The sequence below is a fragment of the Mustela nigripes genome, chromosome 7 (genome assembly GCF_022355385.1).
Source record: "Mustela nigripes isolate SB6536 chromosome 7, MUSNIG.SB6536, whole genome shotgun sequence".
In the NCBI taxonomy this organism is placed as follows: Eukaryota; Metazoa; Chordata; class Mammalia; order Carnivora; family Mustelidae; genus Mustela; species Mustela nigripes.
The window spans coordinates 102,225,876-102,247,324 of record NC_081563.1 but is presented as its reverse complement, the minus strand read 5'-3'; the positions used below and the strand labels follow the sequence as shown (position 1 = coordinate 102,247,324).

The window sequence follows — 21,449 nt, the reverse complement described above, 5'->3', positions numbered from 1 at the left end:
TTCTGTGATCCATTTTGACTGTGTTCAAATCTTCTTGTTCCCAGATACTCATCATTATCCAATATTTCCAAGCCATACTGTTTTGTTCGGGTTTTGTTTTGTTTTAAGAGCATTTAAAGATACTTTATGTGACATTTCATTTTTCTAGAAGAGTGTCAATTTAAAATTTCAATCAATGAGGAAATTCCATTTGACATGTAATTTGTTAATTTAAATAATTAGTGGAGCCTACTATGGAGGTGGGTACAAGGTTGGATATGACACAGTCCTGGCCCTCAAATGGTTCACAATCTGGTAGTGTGATTCTCAGGGGCAGTGGAATCTTCTAGTACTTGGAAAGATATTTTAAACACCTGGATCCTTCATGTGAGTCACTGGAGCTCAGAGATCTGTGATCTATTCCTGTCAAATAACTGGGTTCAGAAAAAAGCTTAAGAGGTGCTGGCCTAGGGAGAGGGATAGACACTTTAACACACGTCTAGGATGTGTCATATTGAATGTGATAAGAGATGCCAATTGCATGTTGCAATAAAAAGCACAAGGAAGAAGAAATCACCTGGGGAAAGGGTTTCCAAAGGATTCCAAGAAGATTCATATCTGTCCTCGGTCTTTAAAGAAGGAATGTAACTGGCCCAAGGCATTCCAAGCACAGGTAAAAGCATGTGAAAGTTACGGAGGAAAAAACAGGACTCTCTGGAAGAAGACCAAGCAATTTGAAATGGCCAGAACTGGGTGCTTTGAGGCTGGGTGGAGGGAAAGGACTAAATTGGAAATGACAATGAAAGCATATTTTGGGGTTAGATCATGGGAGGACTTTCCCATCAAGTTAAGTAGTTCCCATCTGTCTTCTAGGGAAATGACCAACAGAGGCAGGAGTGTAGATGTGTGCTCACAGAAAAATTGAAAGCAGAGAGTGATAGTAAGAGATACAGGTTTTGTCTTTAATACATAGAGAAAATTATTCAACATTTAGCTTAGACATAAAGTAAACTAATTACATATACCTATGTGGCCCTTCTTTTAACCACAATCTCTCTGAACCTGGGTTTGGTCTCTCTAAGCCACAATTAGGTCAGGTTCTCATTTTTGCCCTTTCTACTTTGGGGTGGCATGCTTCTCTCCTAACTGCCCATTTCTGAGCACATAATTAGGTTCTCTGGGCCAGGGAGAGAGAAGTCTTGTGACTGTATGAAGGTGAGAGAGGAATACAGTCAGGGATGTTAATGAGACAGTCTAGAAAAGAGTGACTAGGGACTGCAAAATAGGGCACTGATCCCATTTGTCTCTGAGGACCCCAAAGAAGAAAACCAGAATCTACTCATGCAATCTGATAGTCTCAGCTGCCTAACAATGCAACAGAGCACCTTGATTTGTTACTGTAGCTCTTTAGACTAACTAGAAGCCTATCTGGCAGTGAGAGGATTTAAAAGGTTCTATTTTGGCATAAATTACCCCAAAATCGAATGATTTAAAACAGAAAACATTTACTATCTCAGTTTCTGTGGGTGAAGAATTCAGGAGTGGCTTTGTTGGGTAATTCTTGCTCAGAGACTTACACTCTACTCTCCCTCATGAGATTCAGTCAAGAAATCTGTGCAAGGCTGCTGCAGTCATCTGCAAATTCATTCAGAGCTGAGGCTATATTAGCAAGAAGTCGCAGGGCCTTGCTGGCTATTGGAAAGAGGTCATAGTTTTTTGCCATGTGGACCTCTCCACAGTGCTGCCTTACTGTCCATAAAACATGGCAGTTGGTCTTTCTTTTATTACTATTTTTCTGTTTATTTTGTCCCTGCCGGGCTTTATATTAACATATAATGTATTATTCATTTCAGGGGTACAGGTCTGGGAATCATCAGTCTTACACAATTCACAGCACTCACCATAGCACATACTCTCCCCAGTGTCCATCACCCAGCCATCCAAACCCTCCCATCAGGCAGCTGGTCTTTCCGAGAGTGGGAAAATAAGGAGGATGCCACAGTGCTTTTTCTGATCTAGCCTCAGAAGTCACACACTATCACACTGCCATATTCTTATGCCTTGGAAGATTGTCTCAAGGGAGAGGAATAAGCTCCACCTCTTGCAAACAATTTATGAACAAAGCACATGTAACAAGGTCAAACAAGAGGATTTTGACTATTCCTTCATATGTGAGATTTACCAATTCTATTCATGAATCAGTGAACAGAGGATAAACCTTGAAAGTGCCCTGTATTTGAGTCATCCCACCCTTGAAGTGGCCTACTGGGGCTCTTTTAATTGATATATTTGTCAAGAGGAGAGGTTCAGTAATGGATTTCTGGAAACTCCACCAAGTGACAGTGGGGTTTGATTGAAACTGCTCTTACAGTGTTACAGAAACACTACTTACAATTTTCAGAAAAGAGAGTGGACACAGAAAAAGCTCAAGGTAGAGAATATTTTAATTATACTATTCTTCAGATAAAAAATGATAGACCAATATACAGTAATCCAATTGTTGTTGTTGTTGTTTTGATTTTGGGAATTATCTTATTTGGACTGTAGAAAAGAATGACTTCTGAGCTCTCTTGGTTTCTAGATATTACTAAGCATTACAGAGCCAATGAGTTTGTAAAGTTAAACTTTCATGAGGGTTTTATAAGGCAATAAATGAGAAGTCATGGTTCAAACATGAAGCTAATTAGGTTGTGGCTTGCTTCAGAGCAACTGACAGGGTATAGCATGGGAGAATCCATTTGACCTTGATGTTTGAAATATTCTTTTACAGGCAGAGGTTTATGACAGACTCTTATTTTCTTATGAGTCCAATCTTCTACTGGGATCTGCAGTGAATAATATATAGTTTTGGTACTGCCAATGCTCGTTACTAATTGGCACTATTCAGAACCTCTAATCAAGATGTAGAAAACGAGTTAGGTATAGTACAGAATGTGGATGTTAATAACCATGACAATATTGCTAGAGACTGAGGTGAGGTTTGGGAGTAAGGAAGAAAGAAAAAAGAAGAACACATGAACTTTCCTGAACTTACATAGTCAAAGAGGTGAGGTATGGTTGATAGAGACTGTCTGAAGTTGAGGAATCAAGAAATAAATTGGGAAATAGTATGTTACATGGGGCGCTTGGGTGGCTCAGTGGGTTAGGCATCTGCCTTAGGCTCGGGTCATGATCTCAGGGTCCTGGGATTGAGCCCTGAATCGGGCTCTCTGCTCAGCAGGGAGCCTGCTTCCCATATCTATCTATCTCTCTCTCTCTCTCCCCCCCTGCCTCTCTGCCTGTCAAATAAATAAATAAAATTTATTTATTTATTTATTTATAAAAAAGAAAGAAAGAAAGAAATAGTATTTTACAGTTGCGATAAAATTAAATTTATGATTTCAAGTTAGAGGAGAAGTCTAACAAAAGTCTAGAGGAAGGGGGGGGTTGAAACTGGTTTGAACTACATTTTCAATTTTTTTTTCCCCCAAAAGGAGTCACAAACTATTGACCAATCAAGAAACAGAAGCATGAAATTATTCTATAGAATGAACATGTTTTCAACAAGAATAACCAGAACCAGAGACTGGTGGCTCTGGGTCTGGGGTGACCATGGTGACTTTCACATCTCCTCTCCTATCCTTTTGTACATAGATTACTCTTTTGAACAAATGTAAAAATCCAATCCATGTAGTTGGTGTCATCTATAAGTTGATACTAGCCTATGTTCACAAGGTTTTAGTAGATAAACTTCACAAACATTAAACCCTCTAGTTAGTTTTAACAAATGGCAAGATTTCACTTATTTTAGAAATTCACACTTTACATTTCATTCTTCTTCTTAAAACAGAGAGTAAAAATCAGTTTACAAATTACTACCTTGGTGATTGAAAGTATTTGACATGATTTCAAATTCTATGATTTATCCTTAAATATGCATTTCTATACTACACCACCAAAAATCAAAAACAAAAAAAACTTACAATTTTCAGGATTAACTCTAATGGGCAAGAGTCCAGGCTCAGTAGAGAACTGATAATCCATCCTAGGAATAGTCTATAAAGCAGTTTTAATAACTAGTACTAAGGATTATTCTGTTTTTATGGAAGGCCCAGGTACATCCTCCTACAAACTCCCTTCTATGCAAGCATGGAATATTTCTTCAAAGGATTCAACAATAATTAAGATACCAAAGAAGCAAATGGCTAATTTGTCTTGGTTTAACCAAAGACAGTCATTTAAACTATATTTCTTGGGAGCAACCTGGGTACCAAGTATAGTGGATGGAAAGAGAAAAGGGGGGGGGGCGGGGAGATGAGGTTAGTAGTCAGAATCCAAAGTGCTTTTTTCTTCCCCTTTGAGGAAATTGGGCGAAATTTTTATGAAAGCTCTTTCAGCTTCTATAGAAAAACTACTTTTCTACACTCATAAGAAATTCTTGGTTTTCTAATTTACAGACTCACTTGTACTACAGTAATTCACAATAATCATACAATATAGATCAGGCACCTCTCACATCTTCTGTAAGAAAATTTATAGAAAGGGTTGAACTACAGTTCAACAGTTCCTATTGATGAGCTACAATACTTATATTAAAAAAAATACTTAACGGAAGAATGGATAAATACACAGTGGTGTATCAGTATAATGGAATGCCACACAGCAATAAAAATGAACAAACTACTGCCACATACAACATGCACATCAGATACATGTAGTTCCATTTATATAAAATACAAACCCCAGAGAAACTAATCATGGTGTCAGAAGTCAGCATAGTGGTTCACTTCGGAGAGATAAAGAATGGGGGTGAGTTATCTGGGGGCCTGGGGTTAATGATGAAGTTCTGCTTTTAATATGGGTGCTGCTTACATGGGTGGGTTCAGTTTATAATAATTTATCAAGCAGTTGCAGTTATAAGTCGTGTACTTTCCTGAAAAAATATATAATTAATTTAAAAGTCAATTAAAAATAACAGATGAATGGATTAGAAAAAGGGCCTTCTATGGGCAGAATTAGTCCACAGGTTTGTGTCTTGGAAAATGGAAGACTGGCTGGTTTTTAACCCCAGTGGTACACTTGGCTAGACACAAAACTGCACATCTGGATGGACATCTGCAAATCTGCAAAACATCACTTGACCCTTCTTCACCACAGCTTTATGAGAGGGTAGGGCAGATGTCCTTATTTTACAGAAGAGGAAGTGGCACAGAACAGTAAGACCCAATGCACAAAGGCATCATAGCTAATAAGCGATGGAGCCAAAAAAGATTCCTAGGCCAGTAGCTCTTCACATGGTTCTGATTCCGTTTTGGGAGGGGACACAGTAAGAAGCTTCTTTCTATGTCTGTTACTGTGTATGCTGTTATGGGTTACCAGTGCTGTGTGGAACAAGCAGGAAATAAATACACAGTCTCAATGTTCTTAATATTCGACTTTAGTAAAGGTCCTAGGTTCTAAGCCCATTTGAAAAATATGCTTTAAGCATACATTTAAAAATGAATATTCATCTTTTACATGTTTACCTATGCAAAAAGATCAGAAGAATAGACATGTGTAGATACCAGTAGAGCATTCTGGCCTTCCCATACCTTAACATTATTAACTTAAGGACATAATTCTTTCCATATCTTGAAGAAATGAAAGAGAAAGACACACACATAAGGTATATGTCCAGCTCACCTAGAAGTGTCTGCTTATCTTGGGAGGAGTCAGATTCTGCAGAACACCTGCAAGTTCGAAGAACAATCACTCCTCCAAGCACGCCATCTTCACTGGCCAGGAAAGGTGAACCTAGACAAGAATGGCAAATGGTCATTTTTTCATGAATTTTACGTTTTTTATTTTCAATTTTTATTTGATTATAAGAACAAAAATGTGGTATGAATAAGATCTTGAAAGATGCCCATTTTCTGACAACCACCATTGTTTTTGCCTTGTATAGGCTTGATGGCAAATGCAGGCTTATGCCCGAACAGGGGCCATTTGGCAAAGACAATCCCAGATGCTGCCAAGAAGACTTGAGTAGGGGTGAAGTGTGCATTACAGTATTCAGAATGGAACTGGAAACACTACCAGATTAAAGGACCAAAACACAAATACAGGAAAAAATGCTCAGCAAGTCTCTTTGATCAGCTCTTAGGGATCACCTACCAGGCTCTCCCTGCTGTCAGGGACATGCCACCAAAAGCTTTGATTTACTACCTTAAATTGAATTTTAAACAATAAGTCACAAACTTTATTACAAACATTTAAAAATGATCCTTATGGTTTACACAAATAAGGTGAAACTGTATTTCTATTATAAGAGCTTGGTGGTTAGAAACAACCAGGCCTCTTTAGGATCTCACACACTGAACCATTGTGAGCATCTCAAGAACACTACACTTTAAAACTCCTCATTTTTCCTCCCCAAGGACATCTTCTTTGAACATCTGGCATAGCAAGTAAGCACATGGAGAACAAATGCAAAATTAACCCAAGCACTATCAAAGAAAGTAGTAAAAATAAAAACCAACCAAATTGGATTTGGGGAAGCTTCTGGTTAAACTTAGTAAATTAAACACATATATTTATCTCCACTCCTTACAAAGGCATGACCAAATGAGGACAGAGAGAAAGGCAAATGAGAAAAAAACAACAACAACTGACCTTTTAGAAAATGAAAAGAAGATGGACATTAGTTGGCTCACCTAGTAGACCTACAGAAACCTAAGCTTTCATGGTGGAATAGGGAACTGGGTTGGGGGGAGGTACCCATAAGAAATCACCCAATTTTATCAAGAAACTCAAAAAGAAGGGATACAGGGTGGGACCGAAATGAAGATGACTGGTTTAGAGTGTCCAAAAGGACCTATCCTTACTTTTTGGCCCTTTCAGTGATAGTTTGCCAACCCCTGATCTAAAGCCTCAGATTCCTGCATAGAGAGGAAGCTACTTCTTCCTAACCCAGAAGATGCCAGGATATTTAATCTCTAGAGAGGAAGAAACAGAAGGACTTGAGTCTTGGGCGCATCAGACTCAGCACAGGGCAGAAGGGAGGTTCCACAGTGAATACAGGATATGGAAGTGGAAGTCTTAATGCTCAACAGTGAAATAACCAGCTCCTTTATCTAGAGGCTCCCAGGATACAAGAAGTCAGGCTGACATCCTCCAAACAAAAGACTGGAAAATTCCCTTTCAGCCACACAACTAGCTTAAGAATAAAGACCTACCTGAGAGACCCTAAAAAAGTCTGCCTTATAGTGATGGCTTTCAGATGACAGGTATGACTCATTCAGAAGGTTTTCAGTTCAACTCTTTGGTATTTAACTGTTAAAGAAGTATAGATTACCTAGGATCACTAGTTATTTCAGTTAGGCTCTAGAGAAGACAGAGATCAAAACTAAAAAGCAACACAGAGAAAACTTAGGAAATCAACTGAGCAAAAGGAAAGAAAAAATAAAAAGAGAGAGAGTGCAAGAAATCACAAGAACAGTCCAGAAGGTCCAATATCTGAATAATAGGAGTTAAAGGGGAAAAAAAAAAGAGCATAGAAGAAATGAAATTTCAAAGAAATAATTCAAAAACATTTCTAAGAATTGAAAGTTAAGTGTCTGGACTAAAAAGGCTCATAAACATCCCAGAACAACTCATGTAGTTGCCATGGAGGTATATCATTGTGAAATATCAAAATATTGAAGAAAGAAATAAAAGTTTAAAAACTTCCAAGTGGAAAAAAAAAAAAAGTCATATGGAAAGGAAGGGGATCATAATGGGATCAAATTTCTCAACAAACTAGAAGATCAGAAGGCACCTTCCTCAAAATGCTAAAGGAAAATTATTTCCAACCAAGAATTCTATATGAGGCCAAAATGTCAGTCAAGTGTGAAAATAGAATAAAGCTCTACAAAGTCTCAAAGAATTTACTTCCCACATACTTTCTCAGAAAGCGGTAGGATGAACGTGCCTTGGCAAAGTGAAGGAATAGGGTACATAATGCAAAAGAAAATCAGATCTGGAAACAGGCAATCCAAAACAAGAAAACACAAAAATATTCCCAGATGGCACTATGCAGCAGGTTTAGAAAGTGGACAGTCCAAATTGGAGGAGGAAGCCAGAGGAGGCTGGAAAGATATTTCCAAGGGGAAAATAAATCAAACTTACAAAATATATGTTGGGTTTGAATTTATTGAGAGGAAATGTTTTGAGGGAAGTTTGACAATCAAGAGTGACTGGTATAAAACAACAACAACAACAACAACAACAAAAAGAAACGCAAACAATGAGGCAAGTATTAACTGCAGAAAAAATATGAATTTGTGTAAGAAAGGAAACAGCATCACAGTACACCACATAGTGCAGATGCCAATAGCTGGAGTCAAGAATAAAAACTCACAATACTGACAAGCTAGAAAAAAAAAGGGAGGGGGACATAGTACATCAAAAAGAGGAATGGTCTATGTAGTATGGGTAGGTTTGGGGTTGGAAATATAGGAGAATTAAATCCTTGCCTTTCCTGGTATGAATATGAAGATATCTTATTTGATATATAAATAATATCTATAATTGGAAACTGAAGGAACAGTAGTACAAGTGTGTTATGTTGAATTACAGATTTAACTTCTAAAAGAAATAGCTATGAGAGTTAAAAGTAGTAGCCTTGGGGGAGAGGAAGCTGGGGAAAAGGGGACTGGAGTTGGAACAGGGAACCATTCATTTTCATTTTAAGTCTGGGGGTATTGTTTGTCTTTTTAAACCACTTACTTGTTTTGCCTTGTAAAGAAAAACAACACAAAGTTAAACTGTGGAACTGGAGTAAATGTTTTAATCCTCAGCCTCTTAAAGAAGGGGGAAGGAGACGGGAAATTCACAATCATTGAGAAACGACCCTGCATGAGGGCTTGGTTCCATGCTTTCATGTTCTATAGTTTAGTTTTCAGAGCCACTGAAGGGGGTCAGAGTAAATCTCCCCAAAATGTGTCATTTTGGCATGTGGACTCTTTTGAGCTGAAAGGAACCAAGACCCTGCAGGCCCAAGAAACTTTTGCCTCATCCTTAACTACCTAGAAGAATTTAAGTTGGGGTTTTTTCCTAGAATTAGAATTATCACTAGGAATAAATTTTATCTGAGCAACCCATCAGTATGGCAGGGCAAATATCTAATTACCAAACATCTGTCTTCTTACTGCCTATGAATTGTCCTCCTCCCCTTTAAAGCCCCAGGCCTCTATCCCATTCCTTAGTTCAGCATGACAGAAATACGTCATTGTACCTTTCTGTCTTTGAACCTGTCATGTATAAGGTGTTCCAGTATTATGAAATTAAATTTAACTTTCTCCTGTAAACCAGCCTCATATCAATTTAATCCTTAAACCAGCTGGAAGAATCTTTGAAGGATAGAGGAAAATTTTTCTCCCAACACTACTGTGCCATGAGGCATTTTTTAAGTGATGAAGAACCTAACATTCAGAGTGGTTCAATGACTTGCCATAGGCATGCTACAGTTGAGCAGAGTATGTGGTTTTCCCTAATGACTCTTTGAGCCCATAGTCCTTGCTTGCTTTGCTGCAATGCCTCTCAGGGAATGGGAAACTCTGGATAAGCTCACATTCCAACAGCTGTTATATCTAGTTGAACAGGTTTGAGGACAAGTACATTTACAAGTCAATGAAGAAATTCATCCAGTTACTGATAAGCACTGTGAAGAAAATGAATGCTGGTAAATGATAGAATGTATGACTTGAGCAGGGGCTACTTCACATCAAAAGTCAGAAAAAGTCTCCTTAGTTAAGGAGCTAACCATGTGAAGACTTGGGGGAAGAACATTCCAGACAGATGAGCAAGCAAATGCAGAGACCTTAAGGTGAGAAGGAACCTGGATGTTTAGGAAACACAAGACTAGAGTGGTAAGAGCTGAGTGAGGGAGAGGGGAGAGGGCAGAACATAAATTCAAAGAGAGGCAGGACCAGGTCACATAGGGTTGCAAAAGCCCTTATGGGTACAGCAAGGAGTCTGGATTTTATAACTGCATGTGTGATGAAAAGATGAGGAAATCTTTAACCAGGAAAATGACAGTTCTTGTTTACACTTCCAAAAGGTTACTCTGTAGTATGAAACAGATTGGCAGGGCAAGCATGGAAGAAGCAAGTCACTAAAGAAGGTGCAGTGACAGCCCAACTGACTGATAACAGTTGCTGAGGTGAGCCTCCTAGTATTGGAGACTGTCAGTAGAAGCTGAGTCTGGGATATATTCTGCAAGTAGAACCAAAAGGGCTATTCATTGAATGAATATGGGGACATGGGAAACAGAAACATCAAAGTTTACTCTAGTAAGAAGCATACATCCCAGCTATGATTACATCATTACACCATTCAAAAACCTTCGATGGTTCCCAAGTGCCCACAGAACAATGTCCAAATACCTTAGCCTGGCACCAGTCCTCCTCTCTCTTCCCTACTTTATCTTCCTATTTATTTTTACACACCAAATGCTTTTGCCAAACTGGACTTCCTGTATTCCATTTCTCCAAGATTTCCCCCTGGGCCCACTGTAATGAACTATTCTTCCTGAATCCCTTTCTCCCCATGAACGGAATTTATCTTCAGTGCCTTTTATACAGACACAGCTCTCTGGGGTGAGGATATCTCACCTTTAAAGCACCCTTAGGGACTAATGAAATGCTTCCACTTATTCACTGCCTTCTCCTATCCCCAAACTCCTCAACACACCACATGCATACATACACGCACATATACGCACATATCTTCCCACTTACACCACTGCAGTGTGGCCCTGAAGATGGCAAGACAGGATATTAATGCAGAGAAGGGAGATGGGGCTCCCAAGGCACCATGGAAGCTACATCAGGACTCCTCACTCTCAGTATGCATCCATTCAATAATTTAATGAAACAATGATTAGTTATATTTGAAGATTTCCAATTTTTCATGGAAAGTACTCAGATTTCATATTATCATTGTGATACTTAAAAGAAAATACTCACACAGAAGGCCTTGTTTTGAGTCTTAGGGTAGCAACCATGCATTCTTAAGAAAAACATTTTTTTCCCCCAAATCTATGCTTCAGCTTCTTAAATTATAAATTATGGATATTAAAAGATATTTTTTCTGGTTGTTTTAAGGACTGAATTATACATATGAACTCTGCAACCTCTTAAGAGCTATCAAAACATTTGGTGGTAGTAACAGTGATGGTAGGAAGACACTTCAGCATTTTGCTGGTTCTCCAAAACTGTCATGTTGAACAAGATCTATTACTGTACCTACTTGGTTAACCTTTCACAATAGCCAGAACCAGTGTTCAACTAACATTCAGTAGTGGTGATAGGGTATCAATTTTCCAAGTCAAAATGTTAAACAGTTTCTGTATATAAGGAAACACTATTTATTATTCTTCCCAATAAGAAAAGAAAAATTAACATGGAGTGACATTTTAGGCACTGTGTTAGGTGCTTTCACACCCATCTAGGTAATCTGGCATAAAAAATAATAAAATAAGGGGTGCCTGGGTGGCTCAGTTAGTTAAATGACTGCCTTCGGTTCAGGTCATGATGTTGGCATCCCAGGATCAAGTCTCACATCAAGCTCCCTGCTGAGCAGGGAATCTGCTTCTTCCTCTGATCCTTCTCCCTCTCATGCTCTCTCTCTCTCATTCTCTCTCTCAAATAAATAAAATCTTAAAAAAATTTTAAGACAAACCAAAGTTCCATTAATACATATGTAAGAAATTTCATAAAATATCTAAAGAAGATTAATAAAGACATAATAAAAATTAAGCTTCATTCACCCTAAAAAAAAATGTCCCTAACAGATTGCTTAAATATCCAAGTCTAAAACTGTTACGGAAAGAAATTATAATTATAGATGGTAAGAGAAATAGTTACTGTGATCAAATGTATATAATGTGAATATTCATTTAAATTGTAAATCCATACTGTAAAAAAGGAGACACTTCCTAAATTTGTGCCATAATTTCTAAGGATGAAGAATTTGAAGAATTTGAAAGGAAAATCACTGTAAGTATTAAAGTAGAGAATTTAATGGGAAAATGAATCCATAGACTATTGACTGCTAGTACCAGAATCTTAATTAGCATGATCTTTAGTAAAAAGGAGGATTTGATGGCTCATAAAATCCAATGGCAGGGGTGTGATGGGTGTTTCAGTAACAGTTGGAAATTGCTCTCTATGGACAGTAATGCCTACCAACAGTTCCAGAACTATATTCCTGACAAATTTCAGCACCACAGACTTCCTCTTTTTCAGTTTTAACATTCTCAGGGAGCATCAGTTAGATTTAGGAAAATTTAAAAACTTGACAGTCTAATAGGCTGGATTATTTTTAGTTTTAGAGATTCATATCTGCCCACAGCAGCAACCAGCCATTACCTGATGCCAGCAAGACAAAACACTAACGCTCCTTTTGTAAAACCTGGCACAATGCTTCCTCTTTAACATGTGAGAACTTATCAAGAGAGTGATTCTATAGCCCGAAGGCAGCTGTTAGGGGTCCACTATCTCATTACTTTTAACAAAGAACCTCTGTCTTTCAAATCCATTTCTGCACATTGCTGTCTTCTTTTTAAAGTCTATATGCCAAATCACTTGAATGTCATTTTCTTTTGGAGAAATTACACATATCAAGAAAAAGAAATAGAAAAAAAGAGAGACAAAGATGGTGGTTTGAAGTCTGATGAACAAGAAAATGAAGGGATGGGGAATAATGAATGTTCCATACCGCAAACAGAAACCTCTAACTCCAAAAGAACAAGAGAGATTATTATAAATAATCTTCAAACACAGAAATAGGATAATAGCTTATACTTCTTGGAAGACCAAGGACCTCTTTCCTAAAGATACACTTGAGTTAGTTAATCTTTCCTGGATGTGAAGTATAAGCAGAATGACATGAAAAGTACATAACATAATGAGAGGAGCCAATCACAATGTTCAGAAGCATTACCTCCATTTACAAAGTGCCACTACATTTTTTTTTATTTTTAATTTTTTATAAACATATATTTTTATCCCCAGGGGTACAGGTCTGTGAATCACCAGGTTTACACACTTCACAAAATTGCCACTACATTTTGCCTTTGAAAAGAAGTCTATAACTTTGCCACAATCATCCTATTAGATGTATATTAACTGCATCCTATCATTTCCTGCTCTCTTAAAAATCCTAATGTAATGATTATTACTTTATTCATCTGACAGATGAAAAACCAAGCCAAAAAAGAAATAATCTGAAGCACAGGGAGGTGAATGACAGGCTTTCAGAAACACAAAAAGGAAGTAAGGATCAGGATACTAACCCACTGACCCAGATCCTTTAACTACAAACCCTGAGGACTCCCCCTGTTGCATCTCTACCACAACTCATGGGAATCATGATCATTCATGGTTTTCTGGTGATTTTTAAACATAGTTTTAAAGACCCCAATTTAACTCTTTAAAAAAAAAAAAAGATTTTATTTATTTATTTGGGAGAGAGAGAAAGAGAGCACAAGCAGGGGGAGGGACCAAGGGACAAGTGGACTCCCCACTGAGCAGGGAGCCTTAGGATCATGACCTGAGCCAGAAGCAGATGTCTAACCATCTGAGCCACCCAGGCACCCCTAATTCTTTTAAGAGAAGAGTTGAGTGTGACCAATAGCCCTTTTGAAATCCCTTACTTCCATAATTTGAAAGAAAAAGTTAACTTGTTTCAGAACAGAAAACTCCAAACTATAATCAGAACCTAAACATATCAGAGACGGTCTATGGATAAATTTATTAGCTCTACCATAAATGTAACAAGTAAGAAACCAAAATGAGTCCATTAAAGCTTCTGTTTCCTAGTTTAACCAATCGCAGAATACCCACCTAATATGCCCTAGAAACGACAAGAGTTGGTTGTTGTTTTTTTTTTTTAAGTCTGACACAGGGTCAGCTAAGGAGAAAAGACAATACACTTCTAAAATCATACTGGCAGTTATAAATAAATCATGGAAATATAATGTGCAACATGTTGACTACAGTTGATAACACTGTATTATATATTTGTAAGTTGCCAAGAGGCCTTAAAAGAAAAAAAAATGCAATTATATGCCGGGGTCATGCCCCCAAGATGGCGCCAGTCATGCCCCTAAGATGGCACCGGCTACATAGCCTGAGCAGCACGGACAGCCTAAAAAACATCCGCCCTGGCCACACGTGACCTCGTGCTTGTCACATGAACACCGTATGCCACCACTGCCTACAAGCCCCAGATACCTCCTGTTCACGTGAACACCTCTGTGATTGGCTGTTATGCCCTATATAAGGCAAGGGAACATCCCCGCAGGGGAAGGAAAAAGAAAGAGAGGAGAAAGATTGACCATGGGATGATAGACGTTAACTAGACTTATTGTAGTCATTATTTTGTAACATATATAATCAAATCAGTATGTTGTACACTCAAAACTGATATGTTATATGCCAATTATACTTCATTAAAAAATCATAAAGCAGTTTAAGAAGGATCAGTAGTTATCTTTCTTTCCTGAATATTCCAGCCAAGCATTCTATCTGCTAGTGGAGATATCCAGAATTCCACCAAAGCACCCTACACAGCAATGACAACATGAGAAATGTGAATCCCTGACAGAAAGCAAGTGAGAATGGCGCACCGACAACTAGAAGATTCACTGAAGGGGAAACAAAATTTTCCAGTTTTCCAACCTGGCACATTCCATGTTAACTTTAACAAGTAGGAAAAGGATTCTCTACCCTCAGACTCTAACAGATCACCCCAAGCTCCTGGGAAATACAGAGAACACCTCTGCTCCACAGTTAGTTACCATCTAACTTCCATCTCCAGGAGTGTCAAAAGGCAGAAAAGGTCAAAATGGTGATAGTGGTGGAAGACAGGGATCCAGACTGGGCAAGCTGTCCCCAGTGGTGGTATAAACTCATAATTGCTTATTAATACTAGATTAATGCAAATTTGAGGAGTATAACATTCATTCAACAAATATTTCATATTTCATAAATATTCACTTTTTTAAAAAAATTAAGAATCAACTCTGTGTCAAGCACTGTATGGAGCCCTGGGAATAGATTGATTAAGGCAAAATCTGTGTGTTCAAGTGCTATGGTCTGAATGTTTGTATCCTTCCAAATTCATATATGGAAAATGCCCAATGTGATGGTGTTAGAAGATGGGGCCTTTGGGAAATTATCAGTCTCCTTACAAAAGCAGCTCAAGAAAGCTCCCTTGCCCTTTCTGCCATGTTAGCTTATAATGAGAAGTCTGCAATCCAGAAGAGTGCTCTCACCTGACCATGCTGGCACCCTGATCTTGGATTTCCAGCATCCAGAACTGTGAGAAATTAAGTTTCTATTGTGAATAAGCTACCCAATCTGTGGTATTTTGTTCTAGAACCCCAAATGGACTATGACATGATGGACAATATACAGTATAATCAGAAAGGGAACTCGGGGAGCCTGGGTGGCTCAGTGGGTTAAAGCCTCTGCCTTTGGCTCAGGTCATGATCCCAGGGTCCTGGGATGGAGCCCCACATCGGGCTCTCTGCCTAGCAGGGAGCCTGCTTCCTCCTCCCTCTCTCTCTGCCTGCCTCTATGCCTACTTGTGATCTCTGCCTGTCAAATAAAATAAATAAAAACATAAAATCTTAAAAAAAAAAAAAAGGAACTCAAGCAACATAGGGAGATACAGTACTAAGCTGGGTTTAGAGGGAGAGAGCATTTTAATCAGGATGGTCAGGGACAGCTTCCCTGATGGTGACACTCGAGGAGAAAAATCCAAGCAAGTGAGAGAACAGCAATTCAGGTATTGGGTCAGGTATTGGGGTCTTGATAATTATTTATTTTGCTGCTGGCAGGTCAAGTGGCAGAGTTTCTAGCAGATAATGTCTTAGGTGCTATTGTCTACCTCAGATGTAGTGCCTGCAGGTGGAAAAGCTATCTTATGGTCATGAAGAAAAAAGCGACCCAGTAAAGATTACCAAGAGCCTAGGCTACTGACACACTGTGTAGCTGCTGTGCCAGCTTTGGACTGCTTTCAGACTTCTTACATGAGAAAAGGAAAGCCCTCATTTTGTTAAGCCCCTGCAGCTGGGTTTCTGCCACGTTAGTTGAACATAATCCCAAACCAAAATGTTCCTTTATCCATTTTTCTGACAGGTTCTGTTAGGTTTTTTTCCTCCCCCTTACTCATTTGCTAAACTCTTTATGTGTTAAGGCAATAAGTATTTGGTCATGTATGTCGTAAATATTTTCTCTGTTTGTTATATATATTCTGATTTTGCCTATGACTTTTTTTGTAAATAGAGAAATTTTTAGTGCTTATGTGTTCAAATTTATCAACTGTTTGCCTTTACAGCTTCTGTGCTGGAAGTTTTTCTCTAATCCAAAATTACGAAAGTAAGCAGTCCATTTTTTACTATTAGTGCTTTTATAATTTGTTTTTACATTTAAAACTTTAATCCACCTAGAATTAATTTTGGTATAAGGACAACAGTGGAGACCCTGCTTTATCACTGTTTTCCATAAGTGGTCAACAAATTGCCCAACATAAATTTGTTGGAAAATTCATCTCTTATCCACTGATTTGAAATGCATTTTTATCACACATTATATACCCATATTTTTTTGTATCTATGTCTAGATTATCCTCTTCCATTGATGGAACTATTCCCATACAGATCCCAAATGGCTTTAAATATTGTAGCTTTATAATATATTCTAACTGACTGGGCCCGTTTCCTCTCATTATTCATTATTTTCACAATATTATTTGTTACTTTCATGTGATCTTTCCATACGATATTAAGAATAACCTTGCTTATATTTTTACCTCTCATTCTCACTGGCATTTTCATGTGAACATAATTTAATAAAATTGTGATTTTGCATAACACTTAGGTTGTCTTGGTAAATTTTTCCAAGGAAAGCCTAAAGATGGAGATAGTTATATTCCTGAGACCTCCAAATGGTGGAGCCATGTGAATTTTTCGACAACGAAATATGCCATGGCATCCCTAAAATAAAATCTGCAAGCATGCCTCTATGTAGTTTTAAAAGGATCAAATAAGTATTTTTCTAGAATATCTTCTAAGATGTTAGTATAAAAAATATTTTTTTTTTCTTCATGGTCAGTTCTTTTTTTTGGGGGGGGGGGGGAGAAGGAGAAAGAGAGCATGAGAGAGAGCAGTCAACAGGAGAAGCAGGAGCCCAATGTAGGACTCAATCATGGATCATGACCTGAGCTAAAGGCAGTCGCTTAATCAACTGAGCCACCCAGGCATCCCAGTTCTATCTCTTCTTACCCATCTTACCTGATTAACCACAGTCTGTAGTCACCGTCCATAATATTCTCAAATCAAGAAAATCATTCTTAACAATCTCAGCCTACTCACTAAACAAGACAAAGCCAAAACTAAACCTCTCAGTTCAAAGAGAGGTTGGACAGCAAGTCATCTATGAGTGAAGTAAAAACACTGAATTGGCTAATATTTCGTTCAACTAATCAATTTTAAGTAACCCTAAGTGTTTGAAATATGAAAAAAAGTTATCTGGGTAGACAAGGTTATTGCTCATTGAATCCTAGATTCCATCCCTGCTAACTATCTTATGGTATTTACCATATTGTCCAAGGGACCAATGTTAACAAGCAATGTAATTTGCTTCAGGATGGCTATGCTAGTATTTATCTTGACTAAGTCAACAAAATCAATATGATCGAATAATGCAGATAAGCATCTGGGAGTTCAACAGACTTGTCTCCACCAATTACTGACTGCACAAAGACCTGTAAAGGACGTCTGACATTTAGGAAGAGTTTATACCCATCTGTTGCTGTTCATTGTTTTGGCTGTTCATTCTGCTTGGGTTTTTCCTTCTCAAGTTGTTTCAGCATGTCCTTTGAACAAACTTTCTTCACTTTTTACTTGGTAAGGATGGGTCCTGCTTATTGTGTAGAAGTACAGGACATCGAGGCTTACCATCATGCTTTTCATTCAAACGTAGGGTCAGTTTAATATAACACCTACAGTGTGTGCTCTTGTGCACTTTGCTTTTAAGGCAATAAATAAATCTATTGTACTGGGGCAAAATTGAATTCATATAGCCTGTCTGGAAAGCCTGATAAAATGGTGTGATTTTTGTGATGTAATAAGAAATACATATTTTGGTCTTTGTCCATAGTTCCTGATACACAGGGCCTAAAAACCACATAATTTCCTATACAAGAGCCATTGGAACATTTATTGTTATAATATTTAGTTTTGTTTCTGATTCCTGAAATAAAAGTAAAATGGGTATCTCTTGTAATTTATAACAAGCCCCTTTCAACTACACCTGAGTTTATGTAAATGAGGTAACTTCTGAAAGACCCTAGGTAACCTAAGGATGGGGGCTAGCTATCAAGGGAACCAACCAAGTGATTACAGAGGATTGAAACTTTGGTCTCAACACATTTGACCTCAGGGTAGAAGGAGGAGTTAGAGGTTGAACTAACTGCCAAGGGCCTATAATTTAATCAATCATGACTATGTAATGAAGCCTCAATTAAGACCTAAAAAGATAGGGCTTGGAGAGCTTCCAGGTTAGTGGATTCAGTGATGAGAGAAAAACTCTCTAAAAGGCCTGATAGACAAGAGGAGCCATTTTAGATTTCTTTCTAAAGTAGTCAACAATACCGTGTATCAACTTTTTTCAAATCAAAAGTAATCTGCTTTGTGAATGAGTAACCCAAAGGAAAATCATCTTATCCTTCAAATATTAATCAATTCTCCTACTCTCTCCTCCATTCCTTTGATAAAACTCAAGATTCTTACCTAAATGCTAATCTATAATCTTTTGAACTTTTATAAGATGTAAAAAAGTATACAACCCTGTAAAAACTGTTCATTCTTGGGAACACTTTCTTCCCTTTGAAGAGCATGTTTCCCAAGCAGCTGTTGCAATCTGGGCTTAAATAAAATGCTCTTTCTTACTTTAGGAGATTTTAAAAGATTTGTTTATTTTGTGTTGACAACAGGGAGAGCACTGAGGCCAGAGAAGGCACAGCAGCTCCGAACCCCTTCCTACACACCTTGCCCTATGCATCTCTTCCATCTGGTGGTTCTGTTATCCTTTTTTGAAAAACTAGTAGCCTCATAAGAAAACTGTCTTCCTGAGTTCTGTGAACCACTCCAGCAAATTAATTAAACCCAAGGAGGGGGTCGTGTTAACCTCCAATTTATATCCACAGCACAGAAGACAATCTGGGTTTGTGAGAGTGGCATCTGGACTTGGGGTAGATGATAATGCAATCCTGTGAAATCCTGAGCCCTTATCTTGTGGGATCTGATGGTATCTGCAAGTAGATAATGTCAGAAGTGGGTTCAATTGTAGGACACCCAATTGACTGATATCAGAGCATCAGAGAATGTGATGTGGGAAACCCCCTACATACATTTGGTGACCACAAGTGTTAAAGTGAGGTACTGAAAGAAGAAACACAGGAGTATTTTTCCTTAGCAAATGGTGATTGCTGAGACTGAGATTCCTGTAGGTTTCTGCATACTCCAATATTTTTTACCTTTATTAGTCTATTGAGAGGCATATAGTTAAGTAATTACAAATGCAAGTTTCTATCAGTGCTTGAGCTTACAACTCTGGTTCTAGAAACACTGCATTGTTACACTGTGAACTTTAAATGAATCTGTCCTGTACCCATGGACAGTGAGTTAACATACCGTGAACATCTAACAGTGCAGACACCCATTAATGCAGAAGGACATAACACAAAGGGCTAGCTTGCAATAAGACAAAGTATCAACACAATAATATGTGGAGTTTTGTATCTCACTTAAATGTTATTCTCTATATTTAGTGAAGTCATTGAATTCATTAAATACATGTTCTGCACAGCATTCTATGCAAACACAAACAAAAAAGTTTGTCTCTGAAAAATTTATAATCCTGTTGGTAAGACACAATTTACTTAGCTAAAAGCTAGTGAACAGCATATAATAATGCGGATTAAATGTTTATATATACAAACTCATCTTTGCAAATACTTACACACATACTATAAGTATGTACGTATATCCCACTAGAATGTAAAAGCAATATGCATAGATGGAACATACATATATAAAACCACTTGTTTGCCAGCCACTGTTAGAATAGTGTCTGATACATAACAGGTGATCAATAAATATCTATTAGACGAGAGGGTGCCTGGGTGGCTCAGTCAGTTAAGTGGTTGCCTTCAGTGCAGGTCATGATCCCAGGATCCTGAAATCAAGATCCACATCGGGCTCCCTGTTCAGCAGAGAATCTAATCCTCCCTCCCCCTGTTCTTGTGCTCTCTCTTGCTCTCTCTCTCTCAAATAAGTAAATAAATTTTTTAAAAAATATATCTATTAGATAAATTAATGGATAGCCCATTAGTGGGCCTTATGTTAAGTGTTTTAAGACTTGAGAAGGGCATACTTACTAGAAAGTTCTAGAATGAGTAGTCACAACTCTTGACTACACAAGATGAACCTTGAGAAAAGTCATACAAAAGAGCAAAGAGTACTCAGAATATGGTGAGTACTTAATACCCACTAGATGATCTAAACCTAGAGAAGGATTAAAAGGCTACTTGAATGTGGACATGTGGAGAGATGCTGTCCCAGGCACAGGCAACACTGGGAAAAGAGACAACTGAGTCTGGACACATAGAAATTTTAAGGATTGATGAGAGGAGCCAAGAAGAGAAAGGACAGGAGTAGAGTCTGGAGATCCAAGGTCCAAGAGTATAAAGAATGTCTATGGTGATGTTCACAGTGGGAGAAATGACACGAGAACAAACAAATCAAACTGCCTAAACTAAAAAGATCAGAGGGGAATGGCAAGGAACCAGTGGTCCATAAATGATCAACTTGCAGAGGAAGAAACAGACCTGAGGGATCTTGTGGTGAAAGGGAAGAATGAGATTAAGTGATAAGAGATAGCAATCAGTAATCAAGAAAGTAGCACCATCTCCAAATCTGCTTCGCGAGGTGGTAACAGTGGTCACATTAAACCAAGGATTTAACTTCCTAATAGAGCCCCAATAATATTTTTAGTTATTTCAAAAAGTCAAGCAAGAACTGCTAGACCCCAGAGCTCCCACAGTCAGAGTGGCAAGGCACTCTATTCTTGCTGGGACTGTCACACACATAAATTGGGTTAAGGAAAATAGAAAAGCTATATTAAAAAGCTATACTGAAAGGGAAGGGGGGTGCAGCAAAAGGTGACCAATCATCTGTAAGAGTGTGTGAATATCATCATTACTTTTCCTTCACTTACCTTTAATTACATATTCAACCCAGTTCTAAGTGCTGGATTACATTGATAAACAAGATACACTTGGTCTTAGCTCACAGGGAGGTTACATTCTAATGGGGGAAATAGCCAAACAAGAAAATACACGCACACATTATTTATAATTGTGACAGATCCACAGTGGAAACAAATAGGGGGCTAAGAAGC

The 21,449-nt window shown here is 38.1% G+C and overlaps 1 protein-coding gene across 3 annotated transcripts in view; it reads right to left on the bottom strand.

Annotated features, from left to right (window-relative positions):
- TASP1 (taspase 1) overlaps positions 1 to 21,449 on the bottom strand; it is a 277,276-nt gene that overhangs the window by 57,204 nt on the left and 198,623 nt on the right. For all 3 annotated transcript variants that reach the window (XR_009405434.1, XM_059406523.1, XM_059406522.1), the window contains exon 12: positions 5,641 to 5,751. Coding sequence is in view for 2 of the 3 variants with exons in the window: in XM_059406523.1 (XP_059262506.1) it covers positions 5,641 to 5,751 (111 nt within the window). In the remaining variant the exon portion in view is untranslated. The remainder of the gene's footprint in view (positions 1 to 5,640; positions 5,752 to 21,449) is intronic.